At 40.5% G+C, this 20,358-nt stretch overlaps 1 protein-coding gene and 1 long non-coding RNA gene across 2 annotated transcripts in view; both read right to left on the bottom strand.

The window, feature by feature from the left end:
- LOC306961406 overlaps window positions 1-20,358 on the bottom strand; it is a 174,736-nt gene that overhangs the window by 103,550 nt on the left and 50,828 nt on the right. The window lies entirely within an intron of this gene.
- The window catches only part of LOC306960430 (uncharacterized protein), a gene marked incomplete at both ends in the record, with an annotated part of 57,343 nt that overhangs the window by 33,400 nt on the left and 3,585 nt on the right, over window positions 1-20,358 (bottom strand). Inside the window, 3 exons of the mRNA XM_079552861.1 lie at window positions 1,976-2,280; window positions 7,564-7,665; window positions 10,342-10,443. Of these exons, the coding sequence (XP_079408987.1) occupies window positions 1,976-2,280; window positions 7,564-7,665; window positions 10,342-10,443 (509 nt within the window). The remainder of the gene's footprint in view (window positions 1-1,975; window positions 2,281-7,563; window positions 7,666-10,341; window positions 10,444-20,358) is intronic.

Genomic DNA, 20,358 nt, shown 5'->3' with positions numbered 1-20,358 from the left:
GTTTGAGAATTTCATGGTTTGAGAGGAGTTTGGTGGTGTCGGAGGGAGACAGAGGAGAGAAGGAGGAAAGGCTATGGAGTGTGAGTGGGGTGAGTTCATGTTCAGAGGGAGGAGAAGCGGAGGAAGTGGATGCAAGTGAACAATGTATGGTATGGATTTTGGAATGGTAGGATCAGGAAGTTATTGTATTGGTCAGTAGTGAATGACGAGGTTATATTGTCCTTTGGTCAGTTTTGCAAATGTGGAGAAAAGTGTACGGGGGTTGGAAGAATTATAGTGGATGAGTTGTGAGTAGAAGTTGGACCGGGCAGTTTTGAGGGCGGAGTTGTATGTGGTTGTAGCGTGTTTGTAGGCTTGGGCATGGACAGTGAGACCGGATTTTTTATGGAGCGTTTCAAGTTGTCTGTTTTGTTTTTTGAGATTGTGGAGATCTGGGGTGTACCAAGGGGCGGAGGTGGAGAAGGAGAGTTTTTAGTTTTGAACGGGGGCTATTTGGTTGAGGCAGGAGGAGAGTGTGTGTTTATAGAAGTTGACTTGATCAGAGGCAGTTGGATCTGAGGGAAGAGCTGGTGATGGCATGGGATATGGAGGAGGAGAGAGAGATGGGACTGATTGATTTCAGATTTCAAAATGTAATTGTTCTTGTGTGTTTGGTGGTGGGAGGGGGGTAATAATGTCCAGGGTGATGGCCAGATGATCAGAGATTGTGAGGTCGGTCAGTGACAGGTTGTGTATGGTGAGGGAGGGTGTGGAACAGACCAGGTCAAGGATGTGTACATGATTGTGTGTAGGAGAAGTGACGTGATGGGTGTGGTTGAGGCAGTTTAAAATGTCCAAAAAGTCCGATGTGAATTTAGCTGTAGGGGAGTCAATATGGATGTTGAAGTCACCAAGGAGGAGAACGGACGGAGAAATGGAGGACAGCTGAGTTACAAAATCTGTGAAATCCTAAAGAAATGATGGGCAGTTTTTGGGAGGGCGGTAGATGACTGCAGTGGTGAGTGATGGGGAACCAGGAAGTCTGAAAGCCAAGTGTTCAAAGGAGGATACAGCCGGGATGGAGATGGGGCGGAGGGAGATGTCGCTGCGGTGGATGACTGCGATGCCACCTCCTCGCTGGTCCAGACGGGGGGTTGTCGGTGTATGAGTATCCAGGTGGCGTGGTCGGATTTAATGCAATGTAGTCCATGGGTTTGTGCCAGGTTTAAAGTAAATCCAGTTTATTGTCGATGATGAAATCACAGAGGAGCAGGCTTTTACTGTTCAGTGATCTTGTATTGAAGAGTTCTGTCTTAAGAGACTTTTGTTGTGAAGTCCGTGTGGCGGAAGCTGAGATGGGCAGGAGGTTAGATGAAGTCACGTGATGAGTGCGCAGATGACATATGCAGATGTTGTTGTGCCGGTGTCCGAGCGGGAGTAAGCTGCGGGGGGGCTGGAGAGATGGAATACTGTTTTCGCCACTGACGTTGTAGAGAAGATTGCGACGGGAGCCTTGGTGGATGTAGGGGCAGCAGGAAAGCCACGAACAGTAGCCACATAGCTGACAGGCTGCTCCGGAGTGCAGGCCGGCCAGTAAGTGGGTTGTATTCCACTACTCGAGCAGAACACAGCGGGGTTGGGCCAGAGGCCTGGAGCAGCACAAGGATTGGCCGAGTTTGTGTGACTTTTCCTTTGCTACTGCAAGTACGAAAATGTACTTTCCGCCGTAGCGTGTGTTTTGATCAATTTTGAGTGTGAAAACAGTGATCCTACTCTACGAATGCTGTACGAATGCTCTCTGAATTACGAAGCACCACTACTCATCACCAAAGGACACGCTCCGACTCCACGAACAGAGGGTGAATCGTGACATTCGTGGAAGATTTTTGTGGAAGTGCAATATAAATCAAATGTATTATTAATTTCATTGTTACTGTTAATGTAATTTTTACTTTTTAATTTTGGTCTGACCCTTGGGGTCACAGGTCAGTCTTACCCTCAGGGTCGTAGGGATACTCGGACAGCTCATCCAGGATCTTGCCCATAGCCAGTGCCTCCAGGACTCTCTTCATGACTCTGAGGGTGAAGATGCCATAGTTGTCCATCATGGCCTGCAGGATCTTGGTCTTGTCTTCTGTCTCCAGTCGATTTCTCTTAATGACATCAAACTCTTTCAACAGAGTGTCGTCCATCAGGTACAGCTTGAACCTTTGAAAATCATAGTCTGGTAAATCGTCCAGAGCTCCCATGAGCATCCAGAACAGAGAAGGAACTTCTGCTTTGACTCCAGCCTCATTTTTTCTGAGAAGAGAAACACATTAGCTTTATATCAGAGATTAACTTATTTTATTTATTTTCTATTTTACATTCTTTTTTATACAGGTTAGTTTCTTTAGACTGAGATCTGTTTGTGCAGAAATGCTGAGCCAAAGGGACAGTCCCCAACAACAGGAGTACGACAGATGTTCCCAGGAGCATCTAGGAGCCTCCTCCACCCGAACGAGGGAACCACTGTGCTGTGTAGCTCATGTTTTCTACTCTATCATAACTCTATCATAACTCTGTGATAGCTCTATCATGACTCTATCATGACTCTATCATAACTCTATCATGGTTCTATCATGACTCTCGTAACTCTATCATGACTCTATCATGACTCTATCATAGCTCTATCATGGTTCTATCATGACTCTCGTAACTCTATCATGACTCTATCATGACTCTATCATGACTCTAACATAACTCTATCATGACTCTATCATGACTCTATCATGACTCTATCATAACTCTATCATAACTCTATCATAACTCTATCATAGCTCTGTCATAACTATATCATAACTCAATCATAACTCTATCATAACTCTATCATGACTCTATCATGACTCTATCATGACTCTATCATGACTATATCATAACTCTATCATAACTCTATCATAGCTCTGTCATAACTATATCATAACTCTATCATAACTCTATCATAGCTCTATCATAGCTCTGTCATAACTCTATCATAACTCTATCATAGCTCTATCATAGCTCTGTCATAACTATATCATAACTCTATCATAACTCTATCATAACTCTATCATGACTCTATCATGACTCTATCATGACTCTATCATGACTATATCATAACTCTATCATAGCTCTGTCATAACTATATCATAACTCTATCATAACTCTATCATAGCTCTGTCATGACTCTATCATGACTCTATCATAACTCTATCATAGCTCTATCATAACTCTATCATGGCTCTATCATGACTATCAGGGCTCTATCCTAACTCTATCATGGCTCTATCATGACTATCATAGCTCTATCATAACTCTATCATGGCTCTATAATAACTCTATCATAGCTCTATCATAACTCTATCATAACTCTATCATAGCTCTATCATAACTCTATCATGGCTCTATCATGACTATCATAGCTCAATCATAACTCTATCATGGCTCTATAATAACTCTATCATAGCTCTATCATAACTCTATCATAACTCTATCATAGCTCTATCATAACTCTATCATAGCTCTATCATAGCTCTATCATAACTCTATCATGACTCTATCATAACTCTATCATAACTCTATCATAGCTCTATCATGACTATCATGGCTCTATCATAACTATCAGAACTCTATCATGGCTCTATCATAACTCTATCATGACTCTATCATGACTCTATCATAACTCTATCATGACTCTATCATGACTCTATCATGACTCTATAATAACTCTATCATGACTATCATAACTCTATCATAACTCTATCATAGCTCTATCATAACTCAATCATGAATCTATCATGATTCTATCATGACTCTATCATGACTCTATCATGGCTCTATAATAACTCTATCATAGCTCTATCATGACTATCATGGCTCTATCATAGCTCTATCATAACTCTATCATAACTCTATCATGGCTCTATCATAGCTCTATCATAACTCTATCATAGCTCTATCATAGCTCTATCATAACTCTATCATGGCTCTATCATAGCTCTATCATAACTCTATCATAACTCTATCATGGCTCTATCATAACTCTATCATGACTATCATAACTCTATCATAACTCTATCATAGCTCTATCATAACTCTATCATAACTCTATCATGGCTCTATCATAGCTCTATCATAACTCTATCATAGCTCTATCATAACTCTATCATAACTCTATCATGGCTCTATCATGACTATCATAGCTCTATCATAACTCTATCATGGCTCTATAATAACTCTATCATAGCTATATCATAACTCTATCATAACTCTATCATAGCTCTATCATAACTCTATCATGGCTCTATCATGACTATCATAGCTCAATCATAACTCTATCATGGCTCTATAATAACTCTATCATAGCTCTATCATAACTCTATCATAACTCTATCATAGCTCTATCATAACTCTATCATAGCTCTATCATAGCTCTATCATAACTCTATCATGACTCTATCATAACTCTATCATAACTCTATCATAGCTCTATCATGACTATCATGGCTCTATCATAACTATCATAACTCTATCATGGCTCTATCATAACTCTATCATGACTCTATCATGACTCTATCATAACTCTATCATGACTCTATCATGACTCTATCATGACTCTATAATAACTCTATCATGACTATCATAACTCTATCATAACTCTATCATAGCTCTATCATAACTCAATCATGAATCTATCATGATTCTATCATGACTCTATCATGACTCTATCATGGCTCTATAATAACTCTATCATAGCTCTATCATGACTATCATGGCTCTATCATAGCTCTATCATAACTCTATCATAACTCTATCATGGCTCTATCATAGCTCTATCATAACTCTATCATAGCTCTATCATAGCTCTATCATAACTCTATCATGGCTCTATCATAGCTCTATCATAACTCTATCATAACTCTATCATGGCTCTATCATGACTCTATCATGACTATCATAACTCTATCATAACTCTATCATAGCTCTATCATAACTCTATCATAACTCTATCATGGCTCTATCATAGCTCTATCATAACTCTATCATAGCTCTATCATAACTCTATCATAACTCTATCATGGCTCTATCATGACTATCATAGCTCTATCATAACTCTATCATGGCTCTATAATAACTCTATCATAGCTATATCATAACTCTATCATAACTCTATCATAGCTCTATCATAACTCTATCATGGCTCTATCATGACTATCATAGCTCAATCATAACTCTATCATGGCTCTATAATAACTCTATCATAGCTCTATCATAACTCTATCATAACTCTATCATAGCTCTATCATAACTCTATCATAGCTCTATCATAGCTCTATCATAACTCTATCATGACTCTATCATAACTCTATCATAACTCTATCATAGCTCTATCATGACTATCATGGCTCTATCATAACTATCATAACTCTATCATGGCTCTATCATAACTCTATCATGACTCTATCATGACTCTATCATAACTCTATCATGACTCTATCATGACTCTATCATGACTCTATAATAACTCTATCATGACTATCATAACTCTATCATAACTCTATCATAGCTCTATCATAACTCAATCATGAATCTATCATGATTCTATCATGACTCTATCATGACTCTATCATGGCTCTATAATAACTCTATCATAGCTCTATCATGACTATCATGGCTCTATCATAGCTCTATCATAACTCTATCATAACTCTATCATGGCTCTATCATAGCTCTATCATAACTCTATCATAGCTCTATCATAGCTCTATCATAACTCTATCATGGCTCTATCATAGCTCTATCATAACTCTATCATAACTCTATCATGGCTCTATCATGACTCTATCATGACTATCATAACTCTATCATAACTCTATCATAGCTCTATCATAACTCTATCATAACTCTATCATGGCTCTATCATAGCTCTATCATAACTCTATCATAACTCTATCATGGCTCTATCATAGCTCTATCATAACTCTATTATAGCTCTATCATGGCTCTATCATGACTCTATCATGACTCTATCATGACTATCATAACTCTATCATAGCTCTATCATGGCTCTATAATAACTCTATCATAGCTCTATCATAACTCTATCATAACTCTATCATAGCTCTATCATAGCTCTATCATAACTCTATCATAGCTCTATCATAGCTCTATCATAACTCTATCATAACTCCATCATAACTCTATCATAACTCTATCATAGCTCTATCAAAGCTCTATCATAGCTCTATCATGACTATCATGGCTCTATCATAACTATCATAACTCTATCATGGCTCTATCATAACTCTATCATGACTCTATCATGACTCTATCATAACTCTATCATGACTCTATCATGACTCTATCATGACTCTATCATGACTATCATAACTCTATATTAACTCTATCATAGTTCTATCATAACTCTATCATGAATCTATCATGACTCTATCATGACTCTATCATGACTCTATCATGGCTCTATAATAACTCTATCTTAGCTCTATCATGACTATCATGGCTCTATCATAGCTCTATCATAACTCTATCATAACTCTATCATGGCTCTATCATAGCTCTATCATAACTCTATCATAGCTCTATTATAGCTCTATCATAACTCTATCATGGCTCTATCATGACTATCATCACTCTATCATAGCTCTATCATAACTCTATCATGAATCTATCATGACTCTATCATGACTCTATCATGACTATCATGGCTCTATCATAGCTCTATCATAACTATCATAACTATATCATGGCTCTATCATAGCTCTATCATAACTCTATCATAGCTCTATCATAACTCTATCATAACTCTATCATAACTCTATTATGAATCTATCATGACTCTATCATAGTTCTATCATAACTCTATCATAGCTGTATCATAACTCTATCATAGCTCTATCATAACTCTATCATAACTCTATCATGACTCTATCATGACTCTATCATAGCTCTATCATGACTCTATCATGACTCTATCATGACTCTATCATGATTCTATCATAGCTCTATCGTGACTCTTTCATAACTCTATCATAACTCTATCATGACTCTATCATAGCTCTATCATAACTTTATCATAACTCTATCATAGCTGTATCATAGCTCTATCATGACTCTATCATGACTCTATCATGACTATCATGACTCTATCATGACTCTATCATAACTCTATCATGACTCTATCATAACTCTATCATAGCTCTATCATAACTCTATCATGACTCTATCATAACTCTATCATAACTCTATCACAACTCTATCATGACTCTATCATAACTCTATCATGACTCTATCATAACTCTATCATAACTCTATCATGACTCTATCATAACTCTATCATAACTCTAATTTTAGGGGTGAAACATCTTTTTTGGGGGGGTAAGAAATATAAAAACGTAAAAAATCCCAAAAATTATCTCGGGGGAATGTTTTAATTATCTCGGGTTAAAAAAAAAAGTCACTTATGCCAAACTTCTAAATGTGCTTTAAAGTGGAAACGCAGTGAGTGTTGGAGCTGACTCTGACATGGAGGACAGTGGTGGATCTCACCTCTGAGCTTCAGGCCGGTCAGTGGCTTTAGAGGGAACGGCTTCGTCCTCTCTGACCTCTGGCGCCTCCATCGTGTGTCCAGTTCTGCCTCTGAGGCTGAAGCTGAAACAGACCAGGGATTGTAAGGATGTAAGGATTGTAAGGAAATCTGAACAAACGTCTGACTCACGCTTTCATCACACGCTACAGAACATGAAGACTCTATCATGACTCTATCATGACTCTATGATAACTCTATCATAACTCTATCATAACTCTATCATAGCTCTGTCATAACTATATCATAACTCTATCATAACTCTATCATAACTCTATCATGACTCTATCATGACTCTATCATGACTCTATCATAACTATATCATAACTCTATCATAGCTCTGTCATGACTCTATCATGACTCTATCATAACTCTATCATAACTCTATCATAGCTCTATCATAACTCTATCATGACCCTATCATGACTTTATCATAACTCTATCATGACTCTATCATGACTCTATCATGACTCTATCATGACTCTATCATGACTCTATCATGACTATCATAACTCTATCATAACTCTATCATAGCTCTATCATAACTCTATCATGAATCTATCATGACTCTATCATGACTCTATCATGGCTCTATAATAACTCTATCATAGCTCTATCATGACTATCAAGGCTCTATCATAGCTCTATCATAACTCTATCATGGCTCTATCATAGCTCTATCATAACTCTATCATAGCTCTATCATAGCTCTATCATAACTCTATCATGGCTCTATCATAGCTCTATCATAACTCTATCATAACTCTATCATGGCTCTATCATGACTCTTATCATGACTATCATAACTCTATCATAACTCTATCATAGCTCTATCATAACTCTATCATAACTCTATCATGGCTCTATCATAGCTCTATCATTTCTCTATCATAGCTCTATCATAACTCTATCATAACTCTATCATGGCTCTATCATAGCTCTATCATAACTCTATCATAGCTCTATCATGGCTCTATCATGACTCTATCATGACTCTATCATGACTATCATAACTCTATCATAGCTCTATCATAACTCTATCATGGCTCAATAATAACTCTATGATAGCTCTATCATAACTCTATCATAACTCTATCATAGCTCTATCATAACTCTATCATAGCTCTATCATAGCTCTATCATAACTCTATCATAACTCTATCATAGCTCTATCATAGCTCTATCATAACTCTATCATAACTCTATCATAGCTCTATCATAGCTCTATCATAGCTCTATCATAACTCTATCATAGCTCTATCATAGCTCTATCATAACTATCATAGCTCTATCATAACTCTATCATAACTCTATCATAGCTCTATCAAAGCTCTATTATAGCTCTATCATGACTATCATGGCTCTATCATAACTATCATAACTCTATCATGGCTCTATCATAACTCTATCATGACTCTATCATGACTCTATCATGACTCTATCAAGACTCTATCATGACTCTATCATGACTCTATCATGACTCTATCATGACTCTATCATGACTATCATAACTCTATCATAACTCTATCATAGCTCTATCATAACTCTATCATGAATCTATCATGACTCTATCATGACTCTATCATGACTCTATCATGGCTCTATAATAACTCTATCATAGCTCTATCATGACTATCATGGCTCTATCATAGCTCTATCATAACTCTATCATAACTCTATCATGGCTCTATCATAGCTCTATCATAACTCTATCATAGCTCTATTATAGCTCTATCATAACTCTATCATGGCTCTATCATGACTCTATCATGACTATCATAACTCTATCATAGCTCTATCATAACTCTATCATGAATCTATCATGACTCTATCATGACTCTATCATGACTATCATGGCTCTATCATAGCTCTATCATAACTCTATCATAACTATCATGGCTCTATCATAGCTCTATCATAACTCTATCATAGCTCTATCATAACTCTATCATGAATCTATCATGACTCTATCATGACTCTATCATGACTATCATGGCTCTATCATAGCTCTATCATAGCTCTATCATAACTCTATCATAGCTCTATCATAACTCTATCATAACTCTATCATAACTCTATTATGAATCTATCATGACTCTATCATGACTCTATCATGACTCTATCATAGTTATATCATAACTCTATCATAGCTGTATCATAGCTCTATCATAGCTCTATCATGACTCTATCATGACTCTATCATGACTCTATCATGACTCTATCATGATTCTATCATAGCTCTATCGTGATTCTTTCAAAACTCTATCATAACTCTATCATGACTCTATCATAACTTTATCATAACTCTATCATAGCTGTATCATAGCTCTATCATGACTCTATCATGACTCTATCATGACTCTATCATGACTCTATCATAACTCTATCATGACTCTATCATAACTCTATCATAGCTCTATCATAACTCTATCATAACTCTATCATAACTCTATCATGACTCTATCATAACTCTATCATGACTCTATCATAACTCTATCAAAACTCTATCATGACTCTATCATAACTCTATCATAACTCTAATTTTAGGGGTGAAACATTTTTTTTGGGGGGGTAAGAAATATAAAAACGTAAAAAATCCCAAAAATTATCTCGGGGGAATGTTTTAATTATCTCGGGGTAAAAAAAAAAGTCACTTATGCCAAACTTCTAAATGTGCTTTAAGGGGAAACGCAGTGAGTGTTGGAGCTGACTCTGACATGGAGGACAGTGGTGGATCTCACCTCTGAGCTTCAGGCCGGTCAGTGGCTTTAGAGGGAACGGCTTCGTCCTCTCTGACCTCTGGCTCCTCCATCGTGTGTCCAGTTCTGCCTCTGAGGCTGAAGCTGAAACAGACCAGGGATTGTAAGGATGTAAGGATTGTAAGGAAATCTGAACAAACGTCTGACTCACGCTTTGCTCACACGCTACAGAACATGAAGACCATGTCAGTGAGATGAGCTGATACACAATGGTGACACCATAATCATTCTGTACATAACGTGAAGTACAAATAATACACAAACACATAGACACAAACAACTGATCACAGATAGGCAGTGTCATCCTCTCTGTGCAGAGGAGCAAGACGAGGATAAAAGGGACTGTCAGCGGAGGTCTGGACTTCACTTCTGTCTTTCTGAAGTCATCAGATGGTTTTACTTCTTTGTAACTCGGAACAACGGCAATAAACACCTCATCTTTAAGACCATTTCTATCTCCAGTGTTTGATTTGGCTATTTCCAAATATCTGCTCTCGCATGATACAAAAGAGCCCCCCCCTAGAGGAGGCCTGTGTCCTAGCACCTGTGAGTCTTTGGTTTAAACAAGTCCGACATGGGAGGCGATACCGATACCAGTATCGGGTATCGGGCCGATACCACATGCTTGTACTCATACTCGTACTCATTCATGAGGTCCCGATACCAGGAACCGATAACATTTAACGTGCGCCCAGCACACCTATGAGGCGCAGCTCTCAGCTGAGGAGAGAAGAAGCAACAAACAGGAGAATAGTTTAGTGTAAACACAATAATCCACATAGAGCTGACTTTATTACAGACTGCGCTCTCTAAACCAGAGTCTGAGCTGGATTTATCCAGAGCTAAATGTTGTTAGTGCTGCAGCGTCTGCAGTGTTTACAACATACAGGCTAACGTTGCTAACTCGCGGCTAGCAGTTTTGGCCATTCTGACGCCGTTTTATGCCCAGGGGTTTATTCATCTGAAAAACTAACCCAGCGACTAAAAAGTCCTCAGAAAATCCAAACTAAAGACATACAGCATGTTTATATTGAGGGAAAATGAGCTGCAGCAGAACAATGAAAACGCTGTAGCTACTCGCTAAGTTACTACAAACACAGGAGAAAATCTACAGGAGCTGAAGTAAAGACGAAAAGAGACCATTTAAGTAACATCTCAATACTATTGTAAAATAAAAATACATAAATGAATAAAGCACAGGCATTGGGAGCTTTTGGACATGGGCTTTTCTGTCTATGATGGACAGTAAAATAAGAATTAAAAATGATACTGAATGAAAATAAAAATAAATAAATAAATGGCATCAGCACAATTCTAATATAACTGCTCTTAAATGTGTCGCCTACTTTACTTAAGGAAATGTACATGAGTAAATTTACTAATTACAAACCAATCGGCTGTGAAAAAGTAAGAATGTTGAAGAAAATGCCTTGTACTCGTATCGGTATTCGGTATCGGCGAGTACTTAAATCCAAGTACTCGTATCGGTTTTAGGAAAAGTGGTATCGGTGCCTCCCTACCACTACTTCCCATTTTGATCCTGTCGTTTCACAATGACAGAGTTTCCCTGTGCAGCGTCACGGGGGGGCAGTGACATTTGTGTTCCTCTTTACTGCTGCTGCTCTGTGTGCAGGGACCAGCTCAGACGGGACGATCCCAGACCCGCTGCCTCTTGGATCATTTTAACTTTTAACCATTGCTGTTGCCCACATTAGCTATTTTAACCTTTAATGTTGTGGGTTTTTGATTTCAGAACTCTTACTCTATTTTTCATCATAAATTGTAAACATTTTTTTTTAAATTGTTTGTCTCTTTTACAGTCGCACCAAATTGCTCTGAGTGACAGTTTTACATCTCCATTATTTGTACCACACTGACATCAAAAACCCTCCGTACACATTCTTATTCTTTGTGTTTTGTGTTTAAGTATATAAAGACCATCTCCATTTTTCACACCATACACTAACAGCATTAAACATATTTTGTGAAGGAGAGTCATCTTCATACAGTAAGTTACATAAATAATAAGTAATTATGATTAAAATAACGGAGAAGTCGTACGTACCTCTGCTCAGGAACAGGGCGAGCTGCTGTTGTGAAGCACTTCCTAAAAAATGAAAAAAGGAAGTGATTCAGTCTGTTGAAAGTGCTGTTTCTGCAGTATTCAGACTGATTCAGCAACAATCCTTACCTCCCTTGTCAAACTGAAGTATTGCAGTATTTGTGAGTTTACAAACACATGAGAATCCATCTCCCTATTCTGGGAGTGTTTACAGGACCTCCAATTTCAGAAGACACACAAAGTGGGAAAAAAAAGTATTTTCGTCAACACATTTAATGACATGGATTACTTTCTAAATATGCAGGTATGTAGTTTGAATTCCTCTGAAGGTCTTTTCATTTGTTGGTGATTAGCTCCTCCCCTTTGTTGCTGCATCCAGTGCAGGCTCCCAAATTTACGAGTCTACAGGGGTTTCTCAGGTTCCACTCTTCTTCTACTTATAGACCCTTTAACTGCTGACATCATCAGTGACATCATCTGGAGGCAGGAAGTGATCAAGAGAAATAAGATTAAATTAAAACTAGTGATTACAAGTGTAAAACTACAACTAAAAAATGTGGTCTCGTTGTGGCTGAAGGTGCAAGACCAAGAGGAATGACATTTGAGAAGATAAAATAAGGTTTATTTGATATTTCCAAAAAACATTTGTTTATCGTTACCATGACAACAGCTCCAATGGAAATAGATGGGAATCTAACTTCCTGCCTCCAGCTACGCTCCGAATGTTTACAAACAATTAAAGGGTCTATGGGGTCGATGATAAGAGGGAGTTCTCAGTGGAATTTCTGATTCTGCTTTTTGAATGACTTTTCATTTGTTGGTGATCATTTCCTCCCCTTTGTTGCTGCGCTCGGTTCGGGATCTCAGTTCTGGGAGTCTCTTCTGGGGATTTCTCTGGTTCCACTCTGTCAATGTCTTTTCATTGGTTTTAGGCGAACTCTTCCCTCTTTTTGGTTTGGTTTGTTTCATGTTTTGTTTCTCTTAAAGGAATAGGCCACCGTTTTTACATACTGAGATATGCTCTTACCTCACTTTAGCCGAGTTAATATATCCCCGTCTGGTCTTTGTCCGTGCGCTCTGTCAGGCAAACGGAGCACATACGCAGCCTCTCCCACATGTCACATAGCTCCAAAAAAGCTCACGATAGAAGCTACCAAGCTCTTCCACGTGTTCCCTATTTAAATAAAGTTACGTGAAGTGTTTTCATGCGAAGTATATTTACACAGAAATGTAACATGTCGATTTTATAAGCAGATAAAAAGGGGGACTATATTGTGAGGCGTAATGATACGAGGAGCAAAACGTCCGCGCAGTAACTCCTAAAGGTTATTGACGGAAGTGAGCGGGGGAAGTCTTTAGGAGTTACTGCGCGGACGTTTTGCTCCTCGTATCATTACGCCTCACAATATAGTGCCCCTTTTTATCTGCTTATAAAATCGCCATGCTACATTTCTGTGTAAATATACTTCGCATGAAAACACTTCACGTAACTTTATTTAAATAGGGAACACGTGGAAGAGCTTGGTAGCTTCTATCGTGAGCTTTTTTGGAGCTATGTGACATGTGGGAGAGGCTGCGTATGTGCTCCGTTTGCCTGGCAGAGCGCACGGACAAAGACCAGACGGGGATATATTAACTCGGCTAAAGTGAGGTAAGAGCATATCTCAGTATGTAAAAACGGTGGCCTATTCCTTTAATGGACAATGGGGCAAATAAGTATTCGGACAGGAAACATTTGACTCTAGTAATTGTCAACCAGGGTGACATTACAAAGTACTGCGATATACTTTTGTTTGGTGTCCAAATACTTATCAGCTAAATATTTTTTTTCTAAATGCAGGAATTTACAAATACATTCTTTAAAAAAAAAAGTGATATCTCGATTTTTTTCCCCAAAAATAAAATATGTTAGTTTGGTTTAATTTATATTTTTCACTCAATGAACAGCATGGGCTCATTCCATTTAATCACAAAACAAACATTGTTATGTGCGGGATTTTGACAGACATTAGTGATCATCTACCCATTTAGTCAATATTTAGATTACTACAACGGCAAGAAGAAATACATCATTAACAGCCCAAGAGGATATAGTTTATGCAAATGACGTCAACGGGGCAAATCATTCTTTCACAGAAAATGTCATAAGGTTGTAAAATAAAAATTGTAAAATCACATAAAACACAAAAAGGAAGATAAACCATCAATCAATAAAGGGATTAAAAAGCTTGTCAAAAAGAAGGACCAATCTCTACCTGCCGCCTAATTTTGGACTGTGCACAAAAGTTGTACATACCCAAATGCCATTAGCACTTAAACAATGATCTTACAGTCAATATGCTTATATGATACTTCATTTGAAAGATGTGGACTTCTAGTTTCTGTTAATGTAGTTGAACACAGCACAACCAGAACAACTTAAACTAAAGCTGTTCTAAAATGTCTAATATTTGTTTCTTTTCTCTTGGAAAGAAATTCCCAAATTCTAGGCAAGGCAAGGCAAGTTTATTTGTAGAGCACAATTCATACACAAGGCAATTCAAAGTGCTTCACAGTTGAAAACAAATAGAATCAATAAAAACATCAACATAAAATTAATCAATTACAGTAAAAGGCGAAAACAAATACAATCAATAAAACATCAACATAGAATTAATCAATTACAGTAAGAGGCAAGAGTGTAGATAAAATACTTTCAGTTATATGCATTTTTAAGTCTTGTTTTGATTCGCTCTGTCTTGAGCACTATTTTTAAGTCTTGTTTTGACTCGCTCTGTCTTGAGCACTATTTCGCTCTGTCTTGAGCACTATTTTTAAGTCTTGTTTTGACTCGCTCTGTCTTGAGCACTATTTCGCTCTGTCTTGAGCACTATTTTAAGTCGTGTTTGGACTCGCTCTGTCTTGAGCACTATTTCGCTCTGTCTTGAGCTCTATTTTTAATTCTTGTTGTGACTCGCTCTGTCTTGAGCACCATTTTTAAGTCTTGTTTTGACTCGCTCTGTCTTGAGCACTATTTCGCTCTGTCTTGAGCACTATTTCGCTCTGTCTTGAGCACTATTTTTCTTGCTCGTTCAAAAGTAAGTTACCTAACCTCTGTTTTTGTCGCTCCTTCTCCTCTGGACATCAATGCTCTAGCTGCCAATGCTCTGGTGTTCTTCACTGTAATCATGTGAAATTCACTACACTTGTTGTACACCTTGGGGACAACATCTGTGTAAAGCAGCTAATCTGTAAAGCAAGGGGTTTGGGTGCTATGGGTGTTTTTTTATGTAATAGGGCTATTCGGTGCCACTGCTACACAGTGCCAAACTGTGTTATTTACATTGTAGGACTACTTTGACCATAAAAAACACATTTTCATATTTTGATTGAATCAATTGATTTGATTGATTGATTTGATTGTCAATTTATCTGTCAGATAAAGCCGATATCGACAAATAAAGATCCAGCAGCAGAGAAGCAACTCAGACAGGAGATCCATGTGAGCTCACAGCGGCTGTAAAGAGAGGAGGCGGAGCTTCAGGTCCAGACGAGTGAGAGGAGGCGGAGCTTCAGGCCCAGGTGAGTGAGAGGAGGCGGAGCTTCAGGCCCAGGCGAATGAGAGGAGGCGGAGCTTCAGGCCCAGGCGAGTGAGAGGAGGCGGAGCTTCAGGCCCAGGCGAATGAGAGGAGGCGGAGCTTCAGGCCCAGGCGAGTGAGAGGGGGCGGAGCTTCAGGCCCAGGCGAATGAGAGGAGGTGCAGCTTCAGGCCCAGGCGAGTGAGAGGAGGCGGAGCTTCAGGCCCAGGCAAGTGAGAGGAGGCGGAGCTTCAGGCCCGGGCGAGAGAGAGGAGGCGGAGATTCAGGCACAGGCGAGTGAGAGGAGGCGGAGCTTCAGGCCCAGGTGAGTGAGAGGAGCTTCAGGCCCAGGTGAGTGAGAGGAGGCGGAGCTTCAGGCCCAGGTGAGTGAGAGGAGGCGGAGCTTCAGGCACAGGTGAGTGAGAGGAGGCGGAGCTTCAGGCCCAGGCAAGTGAGAGGAGGCGGAGTTTCAGGCCCAGGCAAGTGAGAGTAGGCGGAGCTTCAGGCCCAGGCAAGTGAGAGGAGGTGGAGCTTCAAGCACAGGTGAGTGAGAGGAGGCGGAGCTTCAGGCCCAGGCGAGTGAGAGGAGGCGGAGCTTCAGGCACAGGTGAGTGAGAGGAGGCGGAGCTTCAGGCCCAGGCGAGTGAGAGGAGGTGGAGTTTCAGGCACAGGTGAGTGAGAGGAGGCGGAGCTTCAGGCCCAGGCGAGTGAGAGGAGGCGGAGTTTCAGGCCCATGCATTTATTATAAGTGCATTTATTTATTCATATATATATATTTATTTCTGTATTTCTCTTAATGTCTGCAAATCAGGGGGCGGGTCTTGAGGCCGCTGCTGTAAGCTCATTGGTTCATCTTTCTTCATGCACACAGACTGATTTCAGACGCCTTTTCCAGCACAGACACTGCCAAACATGAGCTCTGCTTCAGTCTGACAGTGGCACAGAGAGTAGAGCGGGTCATCCTGTGACCAGCGGTTCGAACCCTGCAGGGGCACACTGTCGGTGTGTCCTTGGGCAAGACACTTCACCTGCCTTGCCCCCAGTGTCTGCGTACATTGGTGTATGAGTGAGCGTGTGAATGGGTGAGTGGATCTTTGCTGGAAAGCTCTTTGAGTGAACAAAGGCGTCAGTGGTGCAGTGGGTAGAGCGGGAAGTCTCATGATCGGAAGGTCAAGGGTTTGAATCCCGCCTCGAGCACAGACGCTGCCAAACATGAACTCTGCTTTAGTCTAGCGTTTTTCCACCTTCATTAGGCTCTCAAAGAGGAAACACAAAAGAAACACAATAATAACTCGTCTAATCTGTCAACACGACAAACCCACACATTTGGCTCATTTCTTACACATACGATGCATTAACAACCACATTTTCTCCACATCTCAAAGCTTCTTGGAAAAGGCGTCAGAATCGAGACGGAAACATGCTGGGAAAGCGACAACGACACATGAAAACGCAGCCAAAAAAGCCACGTAAAAAGAAATGTCAAAGAACGTGACGTCAACGCGGCAACAATGTGAGAAAAAAGATCAGTTTAGATGAGTTTTGTAGGTCTTAGCTTTCAAATGAGGCGTAACACTGGCCTATGTCACCTGGGTAAAGCTGAACTGGAGAAAATTAAAACGAGGCGGGCTTTAAGAGGTTACATTTAATTGACTCACTCAATTCCCATCAATGTAGCATGGTCGGCACGGCAACGGTTTAAAACGGTCAGTGTCCAATAAGAAAGTGAATCAACATATTTGTGTTATATATGTGTTAATGTTTTTGTCATACGCACTTTAGGTTCCTGTGTGGAAAACTGGGGGAATAAACCAACAACAACATCACAAGAATATTATTAAATACACACATTTTCAGTGTTTTGCTGAACTCATGAATAAGATGGTGCTTTTATTTTGGTGTGCTGGGTCGAAACAGGAAGTCACCTCTTGGGCGGCGGCGATTGATTTGAGGATAAACCGCGGTCTGTGGATTGATAGAGATAATCACAGTCTTCACGTTATACAATAATAATTCATGATGTTACGTTAATGTATTGAATTGAATATGGGGAAGTGTGAGCGTTATTGTTCCAGCCGACTCCATTTTGAGCATCTACAATTGCACTGTTATGAATCTGCAAAGAAACATGAATGTAAATTGCTCAAATAAAATCCTAAACTAATAAATAACTAACTAATAAAAACTAAAACCTAAACCTCTCTGTATTATTAAGTCTCTTCTAAAAAATAAAAGTGCAGCAAAGTTGAGAGCAGAAGATGTGGAGACGCTGCAGATGATTTTTCATGAGCTCAAGTTTGAGTTCTTCGATAAGAGTTTTCTCTCTGAACGTAAAAATAGAAAAACATTTCACTGTAAGATGTTGCTTTGATCACACTTTTTGGAGATTTTGTCCTGAAAACACTTATTTATAAATGAATCTCTTAGGCTGTAAATTACTACAAAAACATGAGAGAAATCAAAATCTCAATAATGGACAGACCACGGAGTTCCAGGAGGACGCCATGAAACATCTCAATATCCGCCTCAAAGCCTTCGAGAACCGGCCGAAGTCTGGACTGAAGCGACTCTTCTCCAAATGGGACAAGCCGTATCATTAGAGCTTCAGCGCCGGCTGGTAAGATTACTTTTAATTCAGTCTGAATTTGTTCACCCCTTGTTTTAGCTTCATGTATCCTTTTGGTTCAGTTTATCTCTGCTCTGCTCTGCCCTCCCCTGCTTCTGCTTCTGTCTCTGCTTCTGCTTCTGTCTCTGCTTCTGCCTCTGCTTCTGCCTCTGCTTCTGCTTCTGTCTCTGCTTCTTTCTCTGCTTCTGTCTCTGCTTCTGTTCCTGTTCCTGTTCCTGTTGTTGTTCCTGTTGTTGTTCCTGTTGTTGTTGTTGCTGCTGCTGCTGCTCTTTCTGCTTCTGCTTCTGTTCCTGTTTCTGTTCCTGTTCCTGTTGCTGCTTCTCTTTCTGCTTCTTCTGCTCTTTCTGTTCCTGTTGCTGTTCCTGTTGCTGCTTTTTCTGCTTCTGCTGCTCTTTCTACTTCTGCTGCTGTTCCTGTTGTTGTTCCTGTTGCTGCTCTTTCTGCTTCTTCTGCTCTTTCTGTTCCTGTTGCTGTTCCTGTTGCTGCTGCTGTTCCTGTTGTTGTTCCTGTTGCTGCTCTTTCTGCTTCTTCTGCTCTTTCTGCTTCTTCTGCTGCTTCTACTTCTGCTGCTGTTCCTGTTGCTGCTGCTCTTTCTGCCTATGCTTCTCAGCTCTCTTTCCCCTCTCTCTTTCCTCTCTCTCCCCCTCTCTCCTCTCCCCCTCTCTCCTTGCTGTCCTCTCTCTCCTCTCCCTCTCTCCTCTCCCTCCCTCTCCTCTCCCTCTCTCCTCTCCCTCTCTCTCCTCTCCTCTCCCTCTCATCTCCCTCCCTCTCCTCTCCCTCTCTCTCCTCTCCTCTCCCTCCCTCTCATCTCCCTCTCTCCTCTCCTCTCCCTCTCTCCTCTCCTCTCCCTCTCTCCTCTCTCTCCTCTCCTCTCCTCTCCCCCTCTCTCCTTGCTGTCCTCTCTCTCCTCTCCCTCCCTCTCTGTCCTCTCCCCCCTCTCCCTCTCTGCTTCTGCTTTGCTTCAAACAGAGCAGGGGCAGGGCAGAGGCAGGGCAGAGGCAGAGGCAGAGGCAGAGGCAGGGGCAGAGCAGAGGCAGAGGCAGAGGCAGAGGCAGGGGCAGAGCAGAGGCAGGGGCAGAGCAGAGGCAGGGCAGAGGCAGAGGCAGGGGCAGAGCAGAGGCAGGGGCAGAGCAGAGGCAGGGCAGAGGCAGAGGCAGAGGCAGGGGCAGAGCAGAGGCAGGGCAGAGGCAGAGGCAGAGGCAGAGGCAGGGGCAGAGCAGAGGCAGGGCAGAGGCAGAGGCAGAGGCAGGGGCAGAGCAGAGGCAGGGCAGAGGCAGAGGCAGAGGCGGAGGCGGAGGCAGAGTAAGAGGCAGAGGCAGAGACAGGGCAGAGGCAGAGGCAGAGATAAATTAACCATGAAGCTAAAACAAATTCAGACTGATTAAAACTAATGGAATCTCACAAGGCGGTGCTGTACATGTTCCTGTCGCTCATGTTTTCTGTGACATTGCTGGAAAAGCAACGTCAACAATGCCAATGATCCCAGCAATGCCAGCAGTGGACCGGGTTTATTCCATTTTAGCTGTTCTTTCTGCTTATGCTGCTTTACTTTGGTGTTTGTGTAGTTTTAGGATTAGTTTAGTGATTTTAGTGGCCAGTTTAGAAGCCACTGAGATGCGTGACCGATGGCTATGGCTGACGCGCCGCTGGCTATTGTGTCCACTTCCCAGCTCTCCAAATGAGTGCACAAAGGCTTCTACAGTCTATAAAACTATCACTTTAACCCCTTGTGCTTTGGGAGGCAACCAGTCTGTG

The sequence above is a fragment of the Gobius niger genome (assembly GCF_951799975.1).
Source record: "Gobius niger genome assembly, chromosome: 3".
Classification (NCBI taxonomy): Eukaryota; Metazoa; Chordata; class Actinopteri; order Gobiiformes; family Gobiidae; genus Gobius; species Gobius niger.
The sequence above is the reverse complement of the archived record's forward strand: the minus strand, read 5'-3'. Positions and strand labels throughout refer to the sequence as shown.